This window comes from Telmatherina bonti (assembly GCF_933228915.1).
Source record: "Telmatherina bonti genome assembly, chromosome: 7".
NCBI classification, from domain to species: domain Eukaryota; kingdom Metazoa; phylum Chordata; class Actinopteri; order Atheriniformes; family Telmatherinidae; genus Telmatherina; species Telmatherina bonti.
In genome coordinates this window covers 9,075,728-9,097,840 of record NC_136625.1, presented here as the reverse complement: position 1 = coordinate 9,097,840, position 22,113 = coordinate 9,075,728, and the positions used below count along the sequence as shown (strand labels likewise).

The window sequence follows — 22,113 nt, the reverse complement described above, 5'->3', positions numbered from 1 at the left end:
ATGTGACTTTAAGACTCGGTGTCCATCAGAGCCGTCATCGTAATGAGACAGGAAAGATGGACTGGAACAAGTAGAGCTCAAAAAACTTCCACCTCTACATATTCATAATTCAAAACAAAAATAACAAAAAAAAAAAAAACAATAAATAAATCCAGATATACTGTAAATTTACGACAAAGCATAACATCATTATATATTGATGATCATGTTTCTACAACTACATTGTCTTTTAGAAGTAGCTCGAAACCAGTGGGAGAGTACTGATACAAGTGTTTGCAAAGCAAGAACTGTAGGCTGACCGGGCCGAGCCTCGGGACAGCTGGACTCTAACAAACAAGATAACTTAACCAGCAAGTTGCATTAAATCTGTCTGATTACTTGTGAAATAATTTTCTACAGATTCAAATCAATCGCACAAGTTTGACGGAAGCAATAATTTTCATTGGTCTTTCTTTGCTCTCTTTGTTTTAAGAAAATAGTAACTAAACACGGCAATACAACAAGCTTCCCTCTGCACCTAAAACACAATCATCAACTGCAGTTTTTCCAGCTGGGAAAAAAGACCTTAAACAGGCTAGCTCCATCTTCCTGACAGTCCACGATCACTGCAGTGTTTAACCAACAGATTAAATACAAACAGTCCAACATGGCGTTCAATCAGACAGCGTGGTTGGTAAAGCCATGCTGCCCTTTAATGTTAAATTTTACCATTCCACCTCTGGTCAAGTCCAAACATTTCCCCTTATATGAGCTTGGCCACAGACTATGTGTTACATGGTGTTTAGAGACCATGTGTTCCAGATAACCACGTTGCCAAAACCCCAGGAGAAATCCTGTTCTGTTTTAGCCGACTGGGGACTGGATGAGCATAAACTAGTCTGCACATCAAGCTAAATGTTCTGTAGAGATTAAAGTAAGTTGATTTTTGAAAGGGTGTACTTGCATTACTATGGCATTTTTGTTATTTTAGAAGAAAATTGTCTCAAAACGACAACAATAATCACTTAGCGCAATATTATGGTCTATCGCAATAGTTTCTGAGATGATTAATCGGATGGCTAAATTTGTTATTGTGACAAGCCATCCTATAACGCCATTTAAAGACACATTACGCGACTTTCTGACTTTAAACTGAGTCTTCCAGACATGTTTGATGACACCGTGACATTTATCGTGTGCATTTCTGGAGCCACAGCGGTCCGAGGTGGAGAAACTGCACGGTACAAGTTTTCCATCCGGAATGCCAAGTTTTGCTTCACACACTGGAAAACGGATATAAACACAGACACACGGTCGCTGATTCAGCAAAGAAACACAAGATCATTAAAAGAGAGAAAGAGACAAAAGGAGTCATTGTGAAATCGTCTTCTGCTGGCTGGAGAGAGCTAACAGGTCAGGTAGGATGCAACGTGGATGCTGAGTCAGCCGACGATGGGGGCGCGTCACTATGACAAAAACAAAGTTCTGCAGTGTGTCTTTAAGTGATGTGCAGACTCCGCCCACCACCTGAAGAATGACACTGAACACCTTGTTGCTTTTGATGATGATGAGCTAACACTGCTTTGAGTCTGACTAAAGCTGCAGTTCCAGGACTGTAAACACTAAACTGGCCGCTTTCAGCCACATCTGCAGGATCTTTATGCTGATTTATTTCCATCTATAATGCTAAAGCTGTGGTTTCCTGCGTGCATGACAGAGTTTACTGGACTGCATTAAAGGTTTCTACTGACAGCTGAACTGTGACTGGATCTATGTTTACAGTTCCTTATCTACGCTAAGTTCTGGAGCAGACTTGTGGACAAACAGGTACTGATAGATACTTCTGCAGCTGCTGGAGTCTCTGCTTCAGCTCCTGAACAGAGTACGGGTTGGAGATGTCCGACGCGATGCTGGGTGTTGGCTCTTTGCCTCCAGCCAGGCACTGCTGGGAGCCAGAGATGGCCAGGTTAGAGTTGCTTCTTCCCATCTCAGCCAAGCTCGGAGCTTCTGCTTTTCCAGCAGCTCCCTGTGCAAAGTCTGTGCTTCCAGAGGACCTCGCAGACTCCTCAGCCTCCCACCGCCGGTTCAGCAGGTCATGCGCTGACACGGAGGCGGAACGGGGGATGTCGGAGTTGACGAAGGGGGACGACTTGGAGGATTCTGAGGAGAAAGAGGGCTGCGGCTTTGCACTGGAAGAGCTGGGTCCGCGGACCTGCACAGAGGTCGGGGTGGAGTTTGTGGATGAGGATGCGTCTTTATCCAGACAGAGAACCTGAAACAAGATAAAAGGCAGAGAGAAAACAAGAGGTTTATATAGGGCTGCTTGATTATGACAAAAATTATAATCACAATTATTTTGCCTGAAATTGAGATCTCGATTATTTGACACAATTATCCAGTATTTTTAAACAACGCTGCGTGTTGTGGCGTTCTAGACTCCGTGCCGTGCATTATAACCGTCTAATGTACAGTTCCGAGTTGTTTAATCTGCTTTCACCGCTTATATAGGAACTATTTTACGTTGGCCTGGATGTACGTTTTATGCCAAACAATCGCTGTCAGGCTGCAGCGCGTTTCTCTCATTCACCTGTTAAAACACAGCTGATCTGAACCAGCTGATTAACGTGTTGCTATGGTAACCCCCGCTTAACGGTGGGATATTACAGTGTTTAACTCGCCGAACTATGTATAGGAAAATAATGCAGCCAGTTGTCACTGACAATGGTATAAACTATGTTTAGGTGAACTTCCACAACCTACTGCAGTTATTCTACATTGACCTGCAGCCGGAGCCGACTGAGACTGGCCGCCTGGGAGTGCTTTAGGACGGGAGAGGCTCCCGCTGCTCCTTCCTTACAGTAACTGCAGAACAATATGTGCCTTCAAGTCAGTCGCCAAAACACCAGAAAAGTCTCCAATAACTCCAGTAAAGGCTGCTAGATTTGTCGCTTTTAACAAAAAAAGTCTCCAGATTTAGCGAGAAAGTCTCCAAGTTGGCAACAGTGTCTGAATGAAAGCAAAGCGGCTGTGGGAGGAGTTTACAGCACAGCGCTGCAATGCCAGAGACGCTCGATTAGCAGCTGAAGACAGCAGGAGAGGAAACTGCAGAGAGAAAAATAATCACACCCTTTTATTATCATCGTTGAAAACCCAGATTGTAATTGAGATTAAAATCCGATTAATCGCCCTAGGTTTATATCCGAACATGTATCAACAAACAGGCATTGTGTTGTTCCTCAGGTGTTTACCCGAAGGGCCATCTTCATCTTGAGGGTGCAGCCTGGTCCGGAGCTCTTGAGCGGGAAGCACTCATGCAGCGTCATGTCCGGTGCTTCTAGCAGGCGACTCAGAGCCACTGATAATGTCCCCAGTTGGCAATTATGCTTCTCATCTTTCACCTAAAACACAGGGAACAAAAAACATAAGCTGAGAGGATAATATCTGTCACAGCTGCCGCATCCCAGACTCAACCGGACAGACGCCCACCTCCACCCCCAGCTCCTGGACTTTGGGGTTATGGATGAGAAAGGTGAAGTGTTCCTCCCACACTGGGTTATTGGTCTTATATCTGGTCTGGAGAGAAATGCAGAGGAGAAAAATGAGTCAGAAGGAAAACAGAAGCTCTAATAAAAGACGTTTATTTTAATATTAATGTAGAGAAGAGTTTCAAAAAAAGAGCAAAACCTCAAACTCAGAGCATGAAGGTCTTCTTTTAACCCTAACATGTGAAAATGTACACTTTTAATAAGACCTTAAACCTCTTGAGACGTTTCGATCAAAGCAGACTCTCACCTTGCTCTCCATGCTCTTGTGTCCCACTGTGAACTGGACAGATGGGCTGGGATCACTGGTCACCTTTTTACCAGACTGCAGCAGAAGAAAAACAGGTTTCAGCTTGTTTTTACCACAGAATAAAACACAACATTCTCCAACGTTTAATCATTTCACTCTGAGCGAGGAATGAAATGAAAGTTGATCTGTTGAGCTCCGGCAGCCTCGCTTCAGGGCGGCGATATAAACTACTCGGGGAAACGACATCAGGCGGAAGTCCCATGAAGCCATGAGGTCAGAGAAACACACCACATTCATTTAAGTGAAAGGATCAGAACTGAGAGGGACGAGTGTGAAGGCAGGTCAGACAACAACACTGTTATTTACAACATTGTTAGATGCAGGTTTGGCCTTCAAACATGATTAGAAGATGAATTTAGTGGAGGACAGTGAGTTAATGGAGGCTGCTGAGGAGGTTTTTGATTCCCGTTGCTAACGTCACTGAATGAGCTTCAGCAGCGTCTCATCACATGAAGGACAAGCTAGAGTGATGCTTTCTGCATTAGACCGTGCAGATCAGATCAGATTCATTGGCTCTCTGTCAAACCCAGGAAAGGATGTAAAACTCTTCTCGCAACACTGGATCTTAAAGATCTCATGCTTCCATATTTTCCCAGCAGAGCTCTCAGACTGCGGGTTTAAATGTGGTTTCTGGAGTTTCTAAAAGGATAATCTTCAATTATAAAGCCATTTTTTAGTGGAACCAGCTGCCAGCTTGTGTTCAGGAACCTAAAGGCTTCAAACTTTCCTTGGATAGGAAGGGAAAGTTTAGGAGCAGCTGGCCTGATGCTTAGTCATCCCTTTAGGCATGTAGCCATCTGCCAGACTCACACACTGTACATAGCTGGGAGATGTCCCATAACATCCACTTTACTCCCTTTATAAATATAATATTATTATGTCATTAACCTCTTCTTGATGAGAACAAGAGATGCGTGGAGTATAGAAGATCTTTCTTCTGGTAGAAACTCAATTAAGAGACTCAACTGAACACTACAATCCAAACAAAACAATGAAAACACTAGAACGGCACTATTTACTTCAGAGCTTGATTACAGATGTCTGTCTCATCACCGTGGGAAATCACGTCCAACTAGCTGTGTTTCCACGACCCCTAGAACTGGGAAAAACCTAAATATCCCAAAAAATACCAATATGGGCAAAGAGGTGGAGCTGAGAGGGGCACTGTGAGCATCATGGTGGATGATTGACATCAAGCAAACTCCGAGCTGCCTGTAGCTAAGAGCTAACCCGGAGATAACAGGAGCTAACCAGCTAACGGAGGTAAGCGGGCTAAAGCTAAGACACGTTGTTAAGCCGATAAAAACCGCGGTTGTTCTACGTTCTTCTTATTGAAGTGGGAGATTGGATACATGTCAATCAAAAGGACACGCCCCTAAATATGACAAATTTCGAGATTAAATTATTTTTAAACGGGTGAGTTAGAAAAAAATTCACTCCCCCCACAGTTGTCATGAAGGTAAACCTGACCTATTAAACTAAAAATGGATTTTTGAACCAGGCTGTAAACATGTTTATTTCTGCTGTGAAGTTGGTCTTGTTTTGGTACTTCCACATAGGCTTCACTTTTAACAGCCAGAGGTTGCCGCTTGGTTTAATTTGTCCAGATATCTCGTATGTCTTCCCTTGTAAGTCTTCTGGCGCTTACGACATCTTGTGGAAGTGTTCGTGCACATGTCCAGCCTTTGTGTCTGACCAGTATGGCATGAGTGTACTCTGTCTTTGTGTTGTTACCTTGATGGCCTTACTGATCGAGGCCTTCTTCAGCCCCGCTTCGTTGAACTCTAACGGATTGCGCTTTGATTTCCCCCAGTAACAAGGCAGGAGAGAACAACACACACACCCAATACACACACAAACCAAGGGAGGTTATTTTGGGAAAGAGAAAATCATGCAGGGAAGAGGAGGAGGATGGGTTGATGAGGACACACCAGCACCGCCGGCATCACCGAAGCATCGGGATGCCCCCACACAGCAGGACAGACAGAGACAACATGGATGATCACATTGTTAATGTCATTCCCCCGATCACATGTGACATGAGGCAAAACTAGAGCTCAACAAACACTTGATTCAGGCTGAAATTCATATGTTAAATTATTTATAAATAATTCAGCTTTTTATTTGTAAATAATAAACAAGTTTTTTAAGTGCATAAAATAAGAAGAAAAATCATTCAAAACATGCTACTGGTGTTAGATCTCTACAGCGGTGGAAAACTACCAGAGAGGTTTGGTTCTCTTGACTTAAACATTACATTAAAGCATCTGAATATGTGAAAATATAAAGCGGATAAAAGGTAGCTCAGCTGATTGAGGACCATTGGTTGGTCATCATTGTGGAAGATCTAAAAGATTAATCAAGTTCCACTGAGACGAAACCCATTTTTTTGCATAGATTTTTGCATTTTTTTCCTTTGTGCAACTACAAAACTTTTACTACTTTCTCAATGAAAACGTTGGAAAATTGGCTTCTCATTTCTCATGACAAACAAAGAAAACTGTCCCATCTGTTGGTTTATGCAGGGAAACGTCTGTCTCCACCACATAGAAGCAAAACGCAGAGCTGCATCAGATCAGAGCAGTCTGGTGTTGACTATCTGGCTGTCAGAACTTTTACCGTGTTCTTCTACACATGACTGTGATCCATTTCTTCCCATCATCATTCTACACACATGTAATTTTAGGCCTTGTTTACCCAAAATTCACTATGTCTGGTTTACTTGAAGGGAACCAAGAGCTACGTTTGGAGGCACACCAGAGTCTGCTCTTTTTAAACTGTTTCAGAGGTCATTTGCATACTCATACCCATACCTCAAATGACACAAACTTTCCAAGAAAAGAAACTAGGATAAGACCCAATAGGCTGAAGTACTTCCACGTGCTGGCTCATAATGCAGACATGACTTGGCATACCATGTCGGATTAACATACAAGAAGTCCATATTTACAGCCCTATCTGCCAGTTTAGGTTGCTCTAGAAAAACAGCATACTGTTCTGTGGGTTACACTAACATTTTACATCAAATTTAGTATTTTTAATTTTAAAGTTAAACATGACATTTTCTATCTCTTTCAGTTTTGGAGAAGGCGCTGGATGCTAATAACTTAATGCTAGAGTAAATATAAACCTTAGGACCTTACTTGCAAAAGAAATGAACAGATAACTGCAGTTTATTCACATTATCATACACTTCATCTGGATTTTTAAGTGGATTTCTTTCAAGGTTTAGTCACACGCTTCAACAACCTGCAATTAATCTGAAACAATGAAAATGATCTGCGTTTTCTCCTATTTCCAAGTATTCAGAGGGAGGAAGGCTTAATTTAAGGATTGTGTGCGTTTTTTTCTTATAAAGATCCATAAAGATGGAAGGAGCCTTTGTGACGTTACTTGTAGGTTTTTCATTCATTCATTCATTCACTGAACCGCTTATTCCAATTCAGGGTCGCGGGGAAGCTGGAGCCTATCCCAGCTGGCTTTGGGCGACAGGCAGGGTACACCCTGGACAGCTCGCCAGTCCATCGCAGGGCATGGACTGGCGATGGACTTGTAGGTTTCTGAAAAGCTAAACTGAAGCCCAGTGGACGGTTCCCACTGTCGCCATCTTTGTAGCGTAACGTGTGTCATTGCTCCCGGAAAATACAAAAATGGGCAAAGAATTGGAGCTGAGAGGGAGGCTGTGAGCCTGTGGGTGAATGATTGACATTCAAACTCCAACCTGCCAGTAGCTAAGAGCTAAGCAAGCTAACGCAGAGCTAATGGGAGCTAACCAGCTAACATTACACGGCAGGCTAAAGCTAATTCATGCTGTTAGCTGGCTAAAAACTGCAGTTGTGCTACACTTTACCTATTTGCAGCAGGATCTCGGATACCTGTCAATTAAAGGACATGCAACGGTTTATGCCAACATTTGAGATTAAATTACTTCAATAAGGGACAAGTTGTAAAAATTTCACCGCACACACTGTTGTCATTAATGCAAACCTGACTTATTAAACCTAAAATGTGTTTAGAACCATGTTTATTTCCACCGAAGTTGTTCTTTTTAACATGGAAGTCTATGTAGATTTTCTCTAATTTAGAGCCTCGAGTGGATGAGGGGGGAACTGCAATTTTCGGCACTTCTGCACGTTTACCACCCAGGTTGCCGCTTCGCATGTATGTTAACTAAGGGTATGCCATTCTTTTGGGTATGCCAAACTTAGGGAAAACCCGCTGGATTTCCTGTGTCTACCTGCCTGTGGACTGTCATCATGTATGACACATCACAAACCATCCCAGTGCTGCACTTTTGCAAGTTTGACTTCCGCCTTTTGATTCTTAACATTGTTTTATTAATCAACAGTTAGAAAATAAATTGCTTTAAACATTTGTACCTTAAATAGCACACATCTGTATCCAAAGGTATCTCAACTTAAAAAAAAAAAAAAATCTCCCCACCCCTAATCTGTACACAACAAACTAACAAGACCATGCCTCTGATTTAGACCCCACAGTAGCCATGTTTAAATGGAAATATGTAAAGTTATTCCCTGAATGTTAAGTCAACCAGGGATTTGTCCTCGGGGTCATACTGTCCTTAATGGTCAGCGATGGGGATACGTGCTTTTAGTTCAAGCAGATTGGATTCATCACACGATAACTCACTGGGTGCGTTTTGCACTGACTACCCATATCTCTATTCTGAAGGCCTTCATAAAACTGTATTGATTTGTTTGCCATTTTAAAAAATCAATCATACTCTGCTAAAATCTCATGTTGGCAGCGAAACAGAAAACATTGCCTTGTTTTCATATAAAGATAAGATGGGCCATTAATACAGACAATGATGATCAGATGAACCTCAGTGGAACAAATGAGGAAGGATGCATTCGATAGCCTTTAACTATAAACCCACAGTGTATTTTTTTACCCTTTTCTGGTTTCATGTTTTACATCATATCCCTCATCTTTGGACTGAAACTACTAAAAAGTGAGAACAAATACGTTTTAATACATATGTGTAATTTTTGGGAACTAAACCCATGCACTGGTAAAGAATCATGCTTTTCAGGCAAACAATAAAAAACACAAAAAGGAAAACAAGCATAAGCTCTTTAGAAGAGATAATCACACATTAGCATTCTGCAAACTAGTCGAAGATGCAGAAAACAACCAGCAGACTCACAAATAAGCTCCTATAGAGAGAAGCTGTGTTTTCGCAGAACACGAGGCCGGCAGCTCGCCTTTCTTTTAAGTAGCCAGAGCCCAAGTTCCCCTCGAAGACGCTCTTCAGAGGGGGGAGGAAAGAGAGGAAGCAGAGAAGAAGAGGAGGCTGAGAAGAGGAAGGCGAGGTGTGCGCTAAACAGTTCATCAACTGATGAGAAGAAAAAGCACCTAGAGACGTTTGAGATTTGGACTTCTAACCACCAACAAATGAGAACGACGTTGAAAACATTTATTAATTTCAGGCTCATTTTTCTGATTTTCACAATTCTGGCAAATAATCGGCAAATAAATCACTTATAAATCAGTCTAAGGACACAAGTATGAGTCCATACTATATCGCACGGTAAAGTATATTATTGTACTGTATTGTAACTGTATTGTGTCATATTGTATCAAACCATATTGTATCATACTGTAATGTACCATTTTCAATTGTCTTTTATTGTTTATTGTACTGGATCGTATTGTATCGTATTGTATCCTCTTGTATTGTACCGTAATGTATTTTATTGTACTGTAATGTATTGTATCATATTGTATTATTTTGCATTGCATGGTATTGTATTTTATTTTACTGTACTGTAGTGTCATATTGTATCGTATTGTATCATACCGTATTGTATTGTATTGTATTTTATTGTACTGTATCGTGGTATCATATTGTATTATACAGTACCGTATCATACCGTATCGTATTTTATTGTACAGTACTGTATCGTATCTTATTGTATCATGTTTTATTACATTTTATTGTACTGTATTGTATCATATTGTATTGTATTTTATTGTACGGTACTGTATCGTATTGTATCATATTTAATTTTATTGTACTGTATTGTGATATCATATTGTATCATACAGTACCAGATCGTAACGTATCGTATCTTTATTGTACTGTACTTTATCGTATTGTATCATATGTTTTATTGAACTGTATCATATTGTATTTTATAGTACTGTATCGTAGTGTATTATATCATATTGTACCATATTGTATTGTCTTTTATTGTACTGTTCTGTATCGTTTCGTATTGTATGATTTTGTAAGGTATTGTATCGTAGCTGTGAGAGAGGGTGTCCTAACAACGAATAAGCATCTTGAGTGAAATCATTACTTAAAAACTAAGAAAATTATTTAACTTTATTTCAAGTAAAACACCCTCTCCTTGTCATTCCTCAGTAAGATTTGAACAATTTCCATCTAATAGAATATTAATGAAATTTTAATTTCAAGGGCTGCGGGGGAGCTGGAGCCTATCCCAGAAGCATTCAGGTGAGAGGGTAGACTCTGGACAGGTCGCCAGTCCATCATTGGTTCATTTATTGATAATACAGTAAAATCAGTTGTGGATTTTCAAGTTTGCAGCCTTGCAAAGGCACTTGTAGCTTATGGTAAGGCGTTAGCTTTAGCATGCTTAGCTCTGTATGTATTTCAGAATAGCTGGTGGGCAAAGGTTTTTTTAAATGTGTTTTATTTTTATCAGGTTACAAAGCCACTTGTTTCAAACAGGAAACGTGTCCAAAGTGTTGATACATTTTTGTTAAAAGTTTATGAGGCCTCAACGTGTTTTTTGTGAAATAAAAGGAAAAAAAGCCTCAAATCTAACTGTACTGTTCAGCCCAGCATAAATCCAATGTGTCTGATAAGGTTGGATGTAATCCTTGTTAAATATATTCATCCTACTTTCATCCACTGATTGATGTTTTAAGTTGTGTCATAGTTTTTAAGCTTGGTGTGTTTTAATTTATCTAACACCTAGTTTTCCTTAGAAAAAAAATAGTGATGAAAACTACTTTTCTATAAAATTAACAGTGAAAGATGGGAAGAACCAGAAACATTTAGGTACAAACAGTAACTTTAATTTCAACAAACCAAATCTGTAAAAGCTAACTTATCTAAATAAATTGGTAAAATATAAAAGCTGAAAACCGCTGTTATCGCATTTGTTTGTGGTAATTCTGCTTAAAGTTAATGAGACCGTTGTAACTACTACACCTACACGCTAAAACACTAAACAACCAAAAGGATCCTCAACAGTGCAAAGACCTTCTACAAACGGCTGCAAACAGATTTACCAAATACAAACAGGGAAAAATGGAAATACATACATGCAACTATTGCAGCAGAATCCCAGATGAGAAAAACAGGAAAAGTTCAGGATATAAATGAGAGAGACTGAAGTGATGCCGACAACGTTAACTCTGCAGCAGATGCACTTAAAGCAAAACACGGTGTGTTTTAAACTTATCTAAAATATTTTTCAACCAAATTAGACTAAACAAAATTTTATAGTTCGAAAGCTCCACTTCTACAAAACTGTCCTAATTATACCACCAAACTCAGAGTTTCCTTCCTCCTGCTGGTGAATGTTGTGATGTTAAAAACTCACCGGCAGGTTTCTGGCTGAATCCAGGAAGACGATGAGCACGGCGGACGACAGGCCGTCGTTGGCTTGACCTCGATTGGCTTTGGCGCTCACCAGCGCCTGCGAGAACACAACACATCCAGACTGAGACAGATCCTGCGAGTCTTCTGCCATCATCTCCATGTTCAACATAACTTCATGTTGTTTGGTTTGAATAATGAGTCCAGATCAGGTCGATTCGGTACCTGGTCCAGCTTCTCCGGTGTGGGCAGCAGAGACAACCACTCCAGACGGAGGTGCAGCTTCCCAGTAGGAACGTCTTCCAGTGCAAACCACTAAAAAGAAGACGTTTCATGGTTTGATGATGAATTATCAAAACTTTATTCATCTTCATTTTTCACACTATAGAACGTTTTGACGACTAAATTAACTCATTTCTGTTTAAAACTTTATTTCAAACCGTTTTAAGCATCATCAACTTATATTCAACATATTTTGAACAAAACTTAAAAAAATAATTTCTTCATAAATTGCTGAATGTAAAAACGAGTTTATTACTTGAGAGTGACTTAACAGTTATAACACTGTATTTTAACACTAAACACTGCTGTAAATCAACATTGGCTTTTTTTCTTCTTCTTTGTTTTGCAAATAAATGCAAATATCTGGCCTTCTGTTTGTGTTTTGGTTCTTCAGATAAATAAAAAGAACAACAATAATTACATGTTGGCATTTTAGAGGAAGAAAAAAAGGTGAATAAATCAAATCAATTCATAATAACAAACAAAGACGGAAGATAAATGTGGCGTCACCTCATCCACCATCTGTTCCTTCTGAAGCTGAGTTAGATCGATGCTCAACCTGAAACACAAAACACAAACGATACAAACCAGTTTAAAACTGCCGACTTCACGTCTGGGAAATATCTGATTGTGGGCAAACAAACAAACAAACAAAAAATACTGTATGGAAATACAAACATAATTTAACAGTTAAAACTATTAATAAATAAATGGAACTTTATCAATGTGAAATATCCTGTTTTTTCTGTGTTTTCTAATAAACAAAAGGAATGAGAAAAACAGAATTATAATAAATAATGTATTTTTTTAAAAAAATGAAAGAAATTAAACGTGTTTTTCTTCTGAAGAATTTTTATTTTAAAAGAAATATGTTTTGTGCAACAACAAATGAGGGTTAAGAAAAGAAATCTTGAATATTTAAAATGCTGATTGACGCTTCAGACTCATCACAGCAAAGAAAACTAAAGTCAAACATTGTTTTTATGCTTTGTTTAACATGTCCAGTCCAGTATCATGACAGAAACAAACATATTTTCCAGTGAAACCTGCTTTCAGGCTGCACTAAACTGCAAACGATCTTTTTCATATGATTCCTGTCAAAACTGAAGCAGATTTGTCAAATCCAAACATTTTTATAGAAACCATATCTTTTTATATCCCCTCTGTGATACACCAAACTAATATAAATGTTAATAATTAATTCAAGCTGTATTCCATCCCGTGTCCTCTTATCTTCCATTTATGTTCCCTCTTTGGTAACATTTCAGTTTCAGCTGCGAACCGACAATAAAAGTTTTTAATCTTCAGTTTTCAACAAAGAACCCTTTGATGCATCATGTCCACTGCTGTAGATGCCTTTTTAAAGGCTGACTTTTACTATATTCATAAGTGAGGATGGTATTTTTGCAATTTTGCCACTTCAGTCGACATTAGGAAAGTCAAACTGTACTCACTGAAGAATAAACTAGTTTAGTAGAAAATGTCATACATACACGTACATGTAATGAGTAACTTTACCTCAGTGATAAACAGGACAGGAATATGATGCTAGGCAATTTCTATTACAGAAATATGACAATATTTTCTAAACATTTCTACAGAATAAAAAAGATAAACTAAATAAAAATTAGAATAATATGAATGTACTGTAGAGACGGTACACTGTTTTTTTTTTTTTTAAATTATTCATGCATCAGAAAGTTAATAAACCAACATTAACAGATGCCAAATGTTTAAACAGATGTGAAAATACTTCTCAGGTGCATGCAGAGTCAACAATCGTGATATTTTTCCAACTAAAACACAAAAAGCATCGTTACCTTCCCAGGTAGTCATCTTCATTGGGGTCTTTATCAAAGAGCTCAACCTCCAGATTGTGCGACTTGGAATTGTAAAGCAGGGCCTGAAAATATCAACAAACTTGTGTTAATAAAGTGTTCATGCAAACAGAGAGACTCAGGGTTTCTGGGGCATAAACAAACATGTCAGTATGTTTCATTCCTTCAGCTAAAACAGCTTGCCACTAATAATTTCCCCCATGTGGTCTCTTCCCTTAGATTCCAGAGAATCGAGCACATTGTAGAGGTCTGAATGCATCACAAGCAGGAGGACTCAACGAGGACGTAGAGACGTCGGCTCCTTTGTGATCCACGTTGCTGTAAGATGGCAGAGGCTGTATGCATCCTGCCTTCTTTAGACGCTGCATATATTCTTTCAATGTTGTGAAAAAGCTGCAGGAGTTATAAATAAGTAGAGATTGTTTGGTCTGGGATTTCACCTCGGCAGGAATGTTTACCTGGACAGGTGTTGCATACTAACCAGGTGCTGTATTTAACCAAACACTTGCAGCATTTCTATCACCCCTAGAATTGTGCAAAACCTAAATATCCCAATAAAAACTGGTGGAAAAACCACTCATATATCACTAAAAAGGTTTTTAGGCTTTCATAAGGTGGTTTTCCAGACGTGTCCGTATAGAAGTACGTTGCAGAAGTGTGATGGAAAGACTTTTTCTGCATCTCCAGACGCGACGTAGGGGGTCATGTGACCAGTTCATTAAAGGTAAAGATGGTGCCAAACAGTGAAATGCAGAGTTTTTTTTAAATAAATTAGAAATGGAAGTGAGGGAGAAAGGCTTGGAAAAGCTGAAGCAAATCCACTGCAGCAAGAAGAAACCCTGAAATAACGCCGCAAGTCTCATAAAATCTCATCAGCGGGGTGAGATTTAACGAGAACTCCGGCTACACACACTGTTCAATGGAAACACACACATCCTGACTGTAGTTTGTGGAAACTTTACAACTCAACTCGTACAACTCATGGACTCTGTATCTCGCCATCCCCGGCGAAGGTCCATGACCATCATCTTGTTGAGGTGCAGATTTGTTTTTAATTCTCCTTTAAGTGCAACTAAAAGCAACATTTCTGAGACTATATCAGAAATATGGGGTCACATTTGATTCATGATAAAATAAATAAATCCCTTCTTATTTCTTTTTGTACTTTATAAAAGTTAACAACATAGATCATCAGGATTCCGGTAAATCTTTGGATCTCTGATGAGTCGGTTAGTTTTGGTGTTATTGATCCAGTTTGGGCTGAACATCGGCACCAGTTTCTGATTTATAACAAATGTTCATTTAAAGGATAAAGACCTGCATATCCAGAACCAACATGGAGGTTGGGTTTTTGCTGCCATCCATCTGTTTGTCTGTTAGCAGGTTTTCATGATGGTTTTCTTAGAACCGGTCTTGGTCTGACTGAGATTTTATTAAATCTTGGGAGTGATCCGGATCACCATCTGGATCCAGGAGTTATTTTAAAGGATTCTTTATCTCTGTGAGTTTGGGACGTTTTCAGTACATATGCATAAAAACTGCACAATAAACGGATGTCTGGAAGTTTCATCACTACAAGAGAACAAACCAGGATGTAAACAGGCACCAAACACCACAGTGCAGCCAAGACACTGTGGATTCATGATGAGTGTATCTGGAATCTCACAGGAGATCCACAGAAGCTGAATGTAGGACTAGAACGGGGGGGGGGTAGCCAGGCACGCCAGCGCTCTATATATTCAATGCAGAGCGACTCAGTCTGGAGTCCCTCCCCTTCACGGAGATTTGCATCAGCCTGAAACAAACCGGGCTCTCTGATTGGTCGATCTGAGGAGACTCTTGCCTTGCGTCACCTCGTATTCTTCAAAACATTCAAGATGGCGCACGGACGTAGCGGGAGTTTGCTTCTTTTTGCGATTATGTTAAAAAAGCCACAGCGAGTTGCCAGTAACGCCACGTAGTCTCAGGTTTCTACAGCAAAACCGACACATTTATGCCATTTATGTCTTCTGTTCTGCCCGCCATGTTTATTTTCTTCTCAACACTTCCAGACGTTGTAGGCTGCTGCTTTCCTGGCGTAACGTCCAGCATTTTTCTGATTGGTTCACTCAGCGCTTGTCTGTCCCGCCCCAGAAACCCGTTGATGTGAGCGAGTGGCCAGACGAGTCCCCAGACGAGTCCGGCTTGCCAGGCTAGGCGGGGGCCACTCCGGTGTCTGACGGCTGCAGTCCTGCAGGTGTTGCAACACATCCTGATACCTCTCAGATGTAAGTTGCAGACTTCTGCAGAGCCTGAAGTCTAAATCTGCCCAACCCTGCGAACTAACCGCTGGTCTGAGTCAGGTTTGTTGGAGCAGGGAAACTTCAGGACTTAACAGAAATTCTCATTTCCCAGCTGTGTTTCCTGCCGCTCACCTCGTACACTTCGTTCCACTTGGGGTTGAGGGACTCGTTGATGACTTTGCTGTGGAAGAGATGCGTCTCCACGTTGATGACTCCATAAGGGTCCGACTTGCCTTTGATCAGCCCTCCCAAGATCTTGTCTTTACTCATTAAATCCTGGGCTTCAATCAAGTGGATCCGCAGGATTCCCTGAGGAGACGGACGGGTTTTAAAAGGCATCAACAGAAGAGCGACAGAAACAAGAAAAACATGCTGAATATCTTCACCTATTGCCTGAAACTGCTTAAATGTAAATCCAGATATGTACGATTCAATAATTTACATTTCAGGACGAAAAGACATCATTCAAAGCAGAAGTGTTTGTGTTTAATAGTGTATTTGTGTGTTTGTTACCTCAGGAACGGGGAAGCGCAGCTTGGCCAGATCAGCATCCGCCACCAGAGGCACGTGGATGCAGTTGGGCAGCACCAACTTGCTGCAGATGATGTCCTGGATGATGCTGTCACACAAACCACTAAATAGGATAAACAGAGAGTGGAAAAAAAAAAGTGTTTTTATTTTTTTAAATAACATCCCACATTAACAGAGTACAAAAACATTAGTTGAATAAATCTCAGCTGTGTTAAATCTGCAGCCGCCTGTATGTAAAGAAACATCACGAATATAAATCGGGTCCTAACAAATATTCATCCAGAGAGGAAACCAGCAGCGTGGGCTGTACAGGAGCTGCTGTTCAAGCAGCCTGACATAACACACTTTGTGCATCTGCATTCATACATAAGAGTTTAAATGAGGCCATATGTTTGATTTAGACAAAACACACACGTCTAATGGCAAATGACTTCTGATTAGTGAATGAAAATAAGTCAATTTGAGTAGATCTGATCAAACCAAGGGGGTTGCCACACAAGTCCAAACACACCAGAATCCAAAAAGTAGAATTTAAGCACATGTCAGCAACGTTCTTCAAATGATTCTGCTAATTTTCCTGCTTAAAACGGCTCCATCTGCAGGATAACAGATTTATAGTCTCTAGAAGGAATATGCAATGCAAGACCTGGAAAATAAAATCACATCAATAAAGCTGCATGCAAGCAAGAAAGAGATTTTCATATTCTTTCTGATCAAGCATGAATTGATTTTTTTTTTTATCATAAAACAAAGATGAGTCCGTTGGCTGGGACATAATGTTGCTTTATTGTGATTCTCATGACTGCATGCTCACCCATCACAAATTGTAAATAAAAAAAGTGAAATTGTATAATAATATGAGAGGATAAGCAACCTGTAGTTCCTCTATGTTCCGCTAGGTGGCAGCAGTGATCTGCATTACAACATCCTCTGCAACTGCAAACCTCTGCAGGAGCTGATTAAGGTTTCGTTTCAGCTGAGAAAGATTCATCTAAAAAAGTCTTAAACTCATTTCTTCTTAAACTGGCAGGAAAGTTGGAAAATGTGTTTGAAACATGCAAACATAAACGGAAAAACTGTGTAAAAACCACATTTGTGCAGTTCTAAGGAGCTTGAAAGTCAATATTTTGTCCAAGCAGCTTTGTTCTGCAGCACAGTCTGAACTTTCTCACACAGGAATCCTTGTAACTTCTTTAAGGAGTCTTCAGGAACAGCTCTCCAGGTTTCATGAAGGACTTTACGAAACTCTTCTTTGGATGTTCCTGCCTTTGGATTTGTTCTCTGTCCAGATGATCACACACTGCCTCAACAACGTTGGGGTCCCCGGCTCTGGAAAGGAGTCAGACCTCTGCCAGACTGTTGATTTTCAGTCCAGCTCTTGTACCATTTGGCAAACCTCAGCTTGTTTTCTCTGCTTCCCTTCCTAAAGAGCATTCAGCCTTCCATGGAGACAGCAGATGGATCCGCTGATGGATCCTTCAGGTCTTTGCTGGACGTAACTTTCAGATCCTGTTCATCTGCATCTCCAGTTCATCATGGAGAAATGTGCTACGTTTCAGCTCTTTGGAAACCACCTTGTTCCTGGAAAAGTATAATTATCCGTCTGTAAAACTGTCATCCTGCAGCTGATTATATGGAACGTATTTTACATCTAAAGTCTCCTGGTAACAAAGAGCTGAAAGATTCAGACCTTTCTATGCTTGAATGATTCATCAGTCGGTGTGGAAATGAGTCGAATAAAGCAACCAATGTCCAAAGGAAAGCTTCCTCCAGACGCTTGCAGAACTATTCATCATGACAACTGTTACCAACTGGGCTCACAGTGGTAACAAAAGAGGGAGTCAAATACAGGATGAAGTATTCCCATTCTCTTTATTTACCGAACTTATTCAAAACAAACTCATAATGGGGTCTGAGTGTGTAAAATATCAGTAGTGAAATGCTGTGAATGGTTGTGTGAACATGTGTGCAATGCTGTTCAAAAATGCAACCCAAAGCTTAACAAATTATAATAACCGTGATGGTAAGAGAAAATGCTGCCCAGCCAGAGGAGAAAACCCAGGGAGTGAGTCTGGCAAAAGCAGGCTTTATAAGTTAAGCCACTCCCACCTCTGCAGGTGCATTACATTCTCTCCTAATCACACCTAATACAAACAAACTGAGATGGCAGGCCATCACACTCCCCCCCACAAAACAAGGGCAGAAGTGACCCTTGCAGTACAAGCCTTCTAACAACCTGTAAGAGACAAAAGACATGGTTAGTAGAAGACAAACAGCAAACTACCGGGGCAAAACCCTCGACAGGGCATCAGCCACAACATTCTCCGACCCCTTGATGTGACGAACATCCAAGGCATATGGCTGAAGAAACATACACCACCTCATCAAACGCCGATTAGGGTTTTGCAAGGAATGGAGGAAAGTAAGGGGATTATGATCGGTGTACACCGTAATAGGCAAACCACCACCCACATAAACCTCAAAATGCTGTTGTGGTGATTCCTGTTCCCTGGTGGGCGTGGTCAGCTGGGAACTGGAGGCACAGCTGATCCACATTTCAGCAATCAACGCACCACCTATTTAAGACCAGCTCTGCCTGCTATCCAGCGCCAGATTGTTGATTGCCCTGCGGTAAACCAGCTCTCGGCCTCAGCTTACCTTGCTTGTGCTTGACCCTGATTTGTAACCTGTCCTGTCTTCCCCCTGCCAGAGAAAGCCTGCCTGCCTGCTCGTTCGTTTGCTCCCCTGCCTGCCTGCCTCCTGATGCTCGCCAGTCTGCCAGTCTCTGAAAGTTCCGCTGGAAGAATTCACAGGAATCTGTGGGAAATCAATAAACCTCTCTCTGTACTCAAAGTGTCCGCTCTTTGGATCCTACTAGCCCCTCACCTACAACAGCTGTAGTCCCCAAATCAGAGCCAAAGCCTCTTTCTCCACGATGGAATAGTTCCGCTGGCAAACACTGAACTTCCGGGAAAAAAAACTAATAGGATGCAGAAAACCGTCCTGCCCCCTTTGTAGCAAAACAGCACCAGCTCCTACATGACTAGCATCCACTTGCAACTGAAAAGGCTCACCCATTTTGGGAGCAGCCAATACTGGGGCAGACGAGAGCAAACATTTAACATCCTGAAAGGCCTTCTGACACACAGGTGTCCACTCAAACTTAACCTTGGAACTAAGGAGACTGGTTAAAGGGGCAGCCACAGTCGAAAAAGCCTTACAGAATTGCCGGTAGTAGCCAACCATCCCCAGGAAGCGCATAAGTTCTTTCCTAGTAGAGGGAGGAGGAAACTGGTCAATAGCCTGGACCTTAGCCCGCACGGGACGAACCTGGCCCCGACCGACAACTTTACCCAAGTAAGTGACCGTGGCCCTAGCAAACTCACATTTTGCAAGATTTACTGTCAGTCGAGCCCACGCAAGACGCCGAAACAGTGCCTGCACTCTCTGTATATGTTCTTCCCAGGTGTCACTGTAGATGACAACATCATCTAAATATACTGCACAACCTTTCAGGCCATCTACCACCCGGTTCATCAACCTCTGAAAAGTAGCAGGTGCATTTTTCAGGCCAAATGGCATGACCGTATAAGAATATAAACCAGATGAGGTGACAAATGAGGCTATCTCCTGAGCACGTTTTGACAGGGGTACCTGCCAATAACCCTTCAGTAGGTCAAACTTACTCACAAATTTTGCCCCCCCTACTCTATCCACACAGTCATCCACACGCGGCAAAGGGAAACTATCAGGCTTTGTGACTTTATTTACCTTACGAAAGTCAGCGCATGGCCGAAAAGTATGGTCGGGATTCCTCACAAGCACACAAGGAGAAGACCAACTTGAACACGAAGGAACAGCAATGTTGTTTTCCAACATGTAACGTATTTCAACCTCCAACTGCTCCTGTTTCTCTGGTGATGTGCGATAAAAACTTTGCCGTATTGGAACAGCATCTCCGACATCAATATCATGCTCGATTACATGAGGAACAGAAGGGTATCTGAAAACAAAGAGGGAAATGAGAAGATCAACCCCTTCAACTCCTCCCTTTTAGGTCCAGGTAAGTGCCCCAAAGAAGCATCCAGATCACTCAGCGCTTCAGAATTCTTAAGGCGACACTGCAAAATACCATCATCAGGCCCACAAATATCCTCCGACTCACCAAGTGAGGAAACAGAGTGCACGATCCCGTCATGAGCTGCAACAGCAGCTGGATGAACATCATTCGGACTACTCGGACAGACATGATAAGACTTCAACAGATTTACATGGAAAAGTTGGGACTTCCGTCTTCGGTCAGGAGTAGCAACCACATAATTCTGATCTGAAACCCGCCGGACAACGGAATATGGACCAGAAAAACGTGCTTGGAACAGAGAGGTAACCACAGGAAGTAGCGCCAACACTTGGTCACCTGGATTAAACTTGCGCTGTTCGGCTCCACGGTCAAAAAACCTTTTCATCTTCTCCTGAGATTTGCCCAGGGTTAGTTTTGCTTGCTTCCCAGCCTCATACAATCTCCGCCGAAAACCATTCACATAATGGGTTAGCGTAGTAGGGGGCGAAGTTTTCTTCCAGTCATCCTGTAAAACAGCCAAAGGACCACAAACCGTATGACCAAAGACCAGATCATTTGGGCTATATCCTGTACTCGCCTGCGTAACCTCTCGTGCTGCCAACATGAGCCAGGGCAAACCATCTTCCCAGTCCCGATCCAGTTCAGTGCAATAAGCACGCAACAACCTTTTTAGGGTTTGGTGAAATCGTTCTAAAGCTCCCTGACTCTGTGGATGATATGGTGTGGACATGGCATGTTTCACATTAAGTTGGTTCAAAACCTCCGCAAACATGTTTGACGTAAAGTTTGTTCCCATATCACTTTGAATGACCTTTGGAATACCAAAAACAGAGATAAATTGAGACAATGCCTTTACCACAGATTTTGTGGTTATATTTCGCAGGGGGTAAGCTGCTGGGTAGCGAGTTGTCAAACACATCACAGTTAGCAAATATAGACAACCAGATTTTGACTTGGGCAATGGGCCTACACAATCAATGAGTAAATGTTCAAAAGGTTGTTCCACAACAGTAAGTGGACACAAAGGTACAGGCTTCAACGGCTGATTAGGTTTTCCAACCAGTTGACAGGTGGGGCAAGTCTTTACATATGCCGAAATGTCCTTTTTGAGTTTTGGCCAATAAAAATGGCGCAAAATCCAATCATGTGTTTTCTGAACACCGAGATGTCCTGCCGTGGAACCATGAGCAGTCTCCAGAATGTTAGTCCGTAATGTTGCCGGAGCAACAATCTGAAAAATGGCATCAGTCATAAGATCACCTCCATGTTGAACCCACTTTCTAATCAGCAATCCGTCTTCTAAAAAATACCCCCGGTCAGTCAACTTCAGCTCCCTTGCTGAACGCACCTGCTGAAACAGCTCATATAAAGATGGATCATTTTTCTGCTCACTGGCTACTTCAGCACGGGTTAGGGTTGGTAAATGATCTGGCAAAGGGAAAGACACATTGCCCATTTTCGAAGGATTGTCAGTCAACAAAGTTCCTGAAGTAGCTATTCGGCTCTGCGCCCGTGTGACCACACATGCAACAGAAGGACTTTTCATCTGCTTAGCCTCTTCTTTTTCCACGACTGAAGTGGGAGCTTCTCCCCATATTCTAGAACCGGCCAAATCATTTCCCAAAATTACTTGAATTCCACGCACAGGCAAACCAGGACAAACTCCAAGAG

The 22,113-nt window shown here is 41.4% G+C and overlaps 1 protein-coding gene across 2 annotated transcripts in view; it reads right to left on the bottom strand.

Annotated features, from left to right (window-relative positions):
* The window catches only part of LOC306758204 (extended synaptotagmin-2-like), a 69,287-nt gene that overhangs the window by 8,330 nt on the left and 38,844 nt on the right, over nt 1-22,113 (bottom strand). Inside the window, exons 9-19 of one of the 2 annotated variants that reach the window (XM_079243434.1) lie at nt 16,344-16,464; nt 15,963-16,139; nt 13,531-13,613; nt 12,221-12,269; nt 11,654-11,743; nt 11,433-11,528; nt 9,002-9,103; nt 3,772-3,846; nt 3,466-3,552; nt 3,228-3,377; nt 1,821-2,251 (exon numbers count right to left, since the gene is read on the bottom strand). In XM_079243434.1, the coding sequence (XP_079099560.1) occupies nt 1,821-2,251; nt 3,228-3,377; nt 3,466-3,552; nt 3,772-3,846; nt 9,002-9,103; nt 11,433-11,528; nt 11,654-11,743; nt 12,221-12,269; nt 13,531-13,613; nt 15,963-16,139; nt 16,344-16,464 (1,461 nt within the window). The remainder of the gene's footprint in view (nt 1-1,820; nt 2,252-3,227; nt 3,378-3,465; nt 3,553-3,771; nt 3,847-9,001; nt 9,104-11,432; nt 11,529-11,653; nt 11,744-12,220; nt 12,270-13,530; nt 13,614-15,962; nt 16,140-16,343; nt 16,465-22,113) is intronic. The other variant, XM_079243435.1, reaches the window with a different exon arrangement.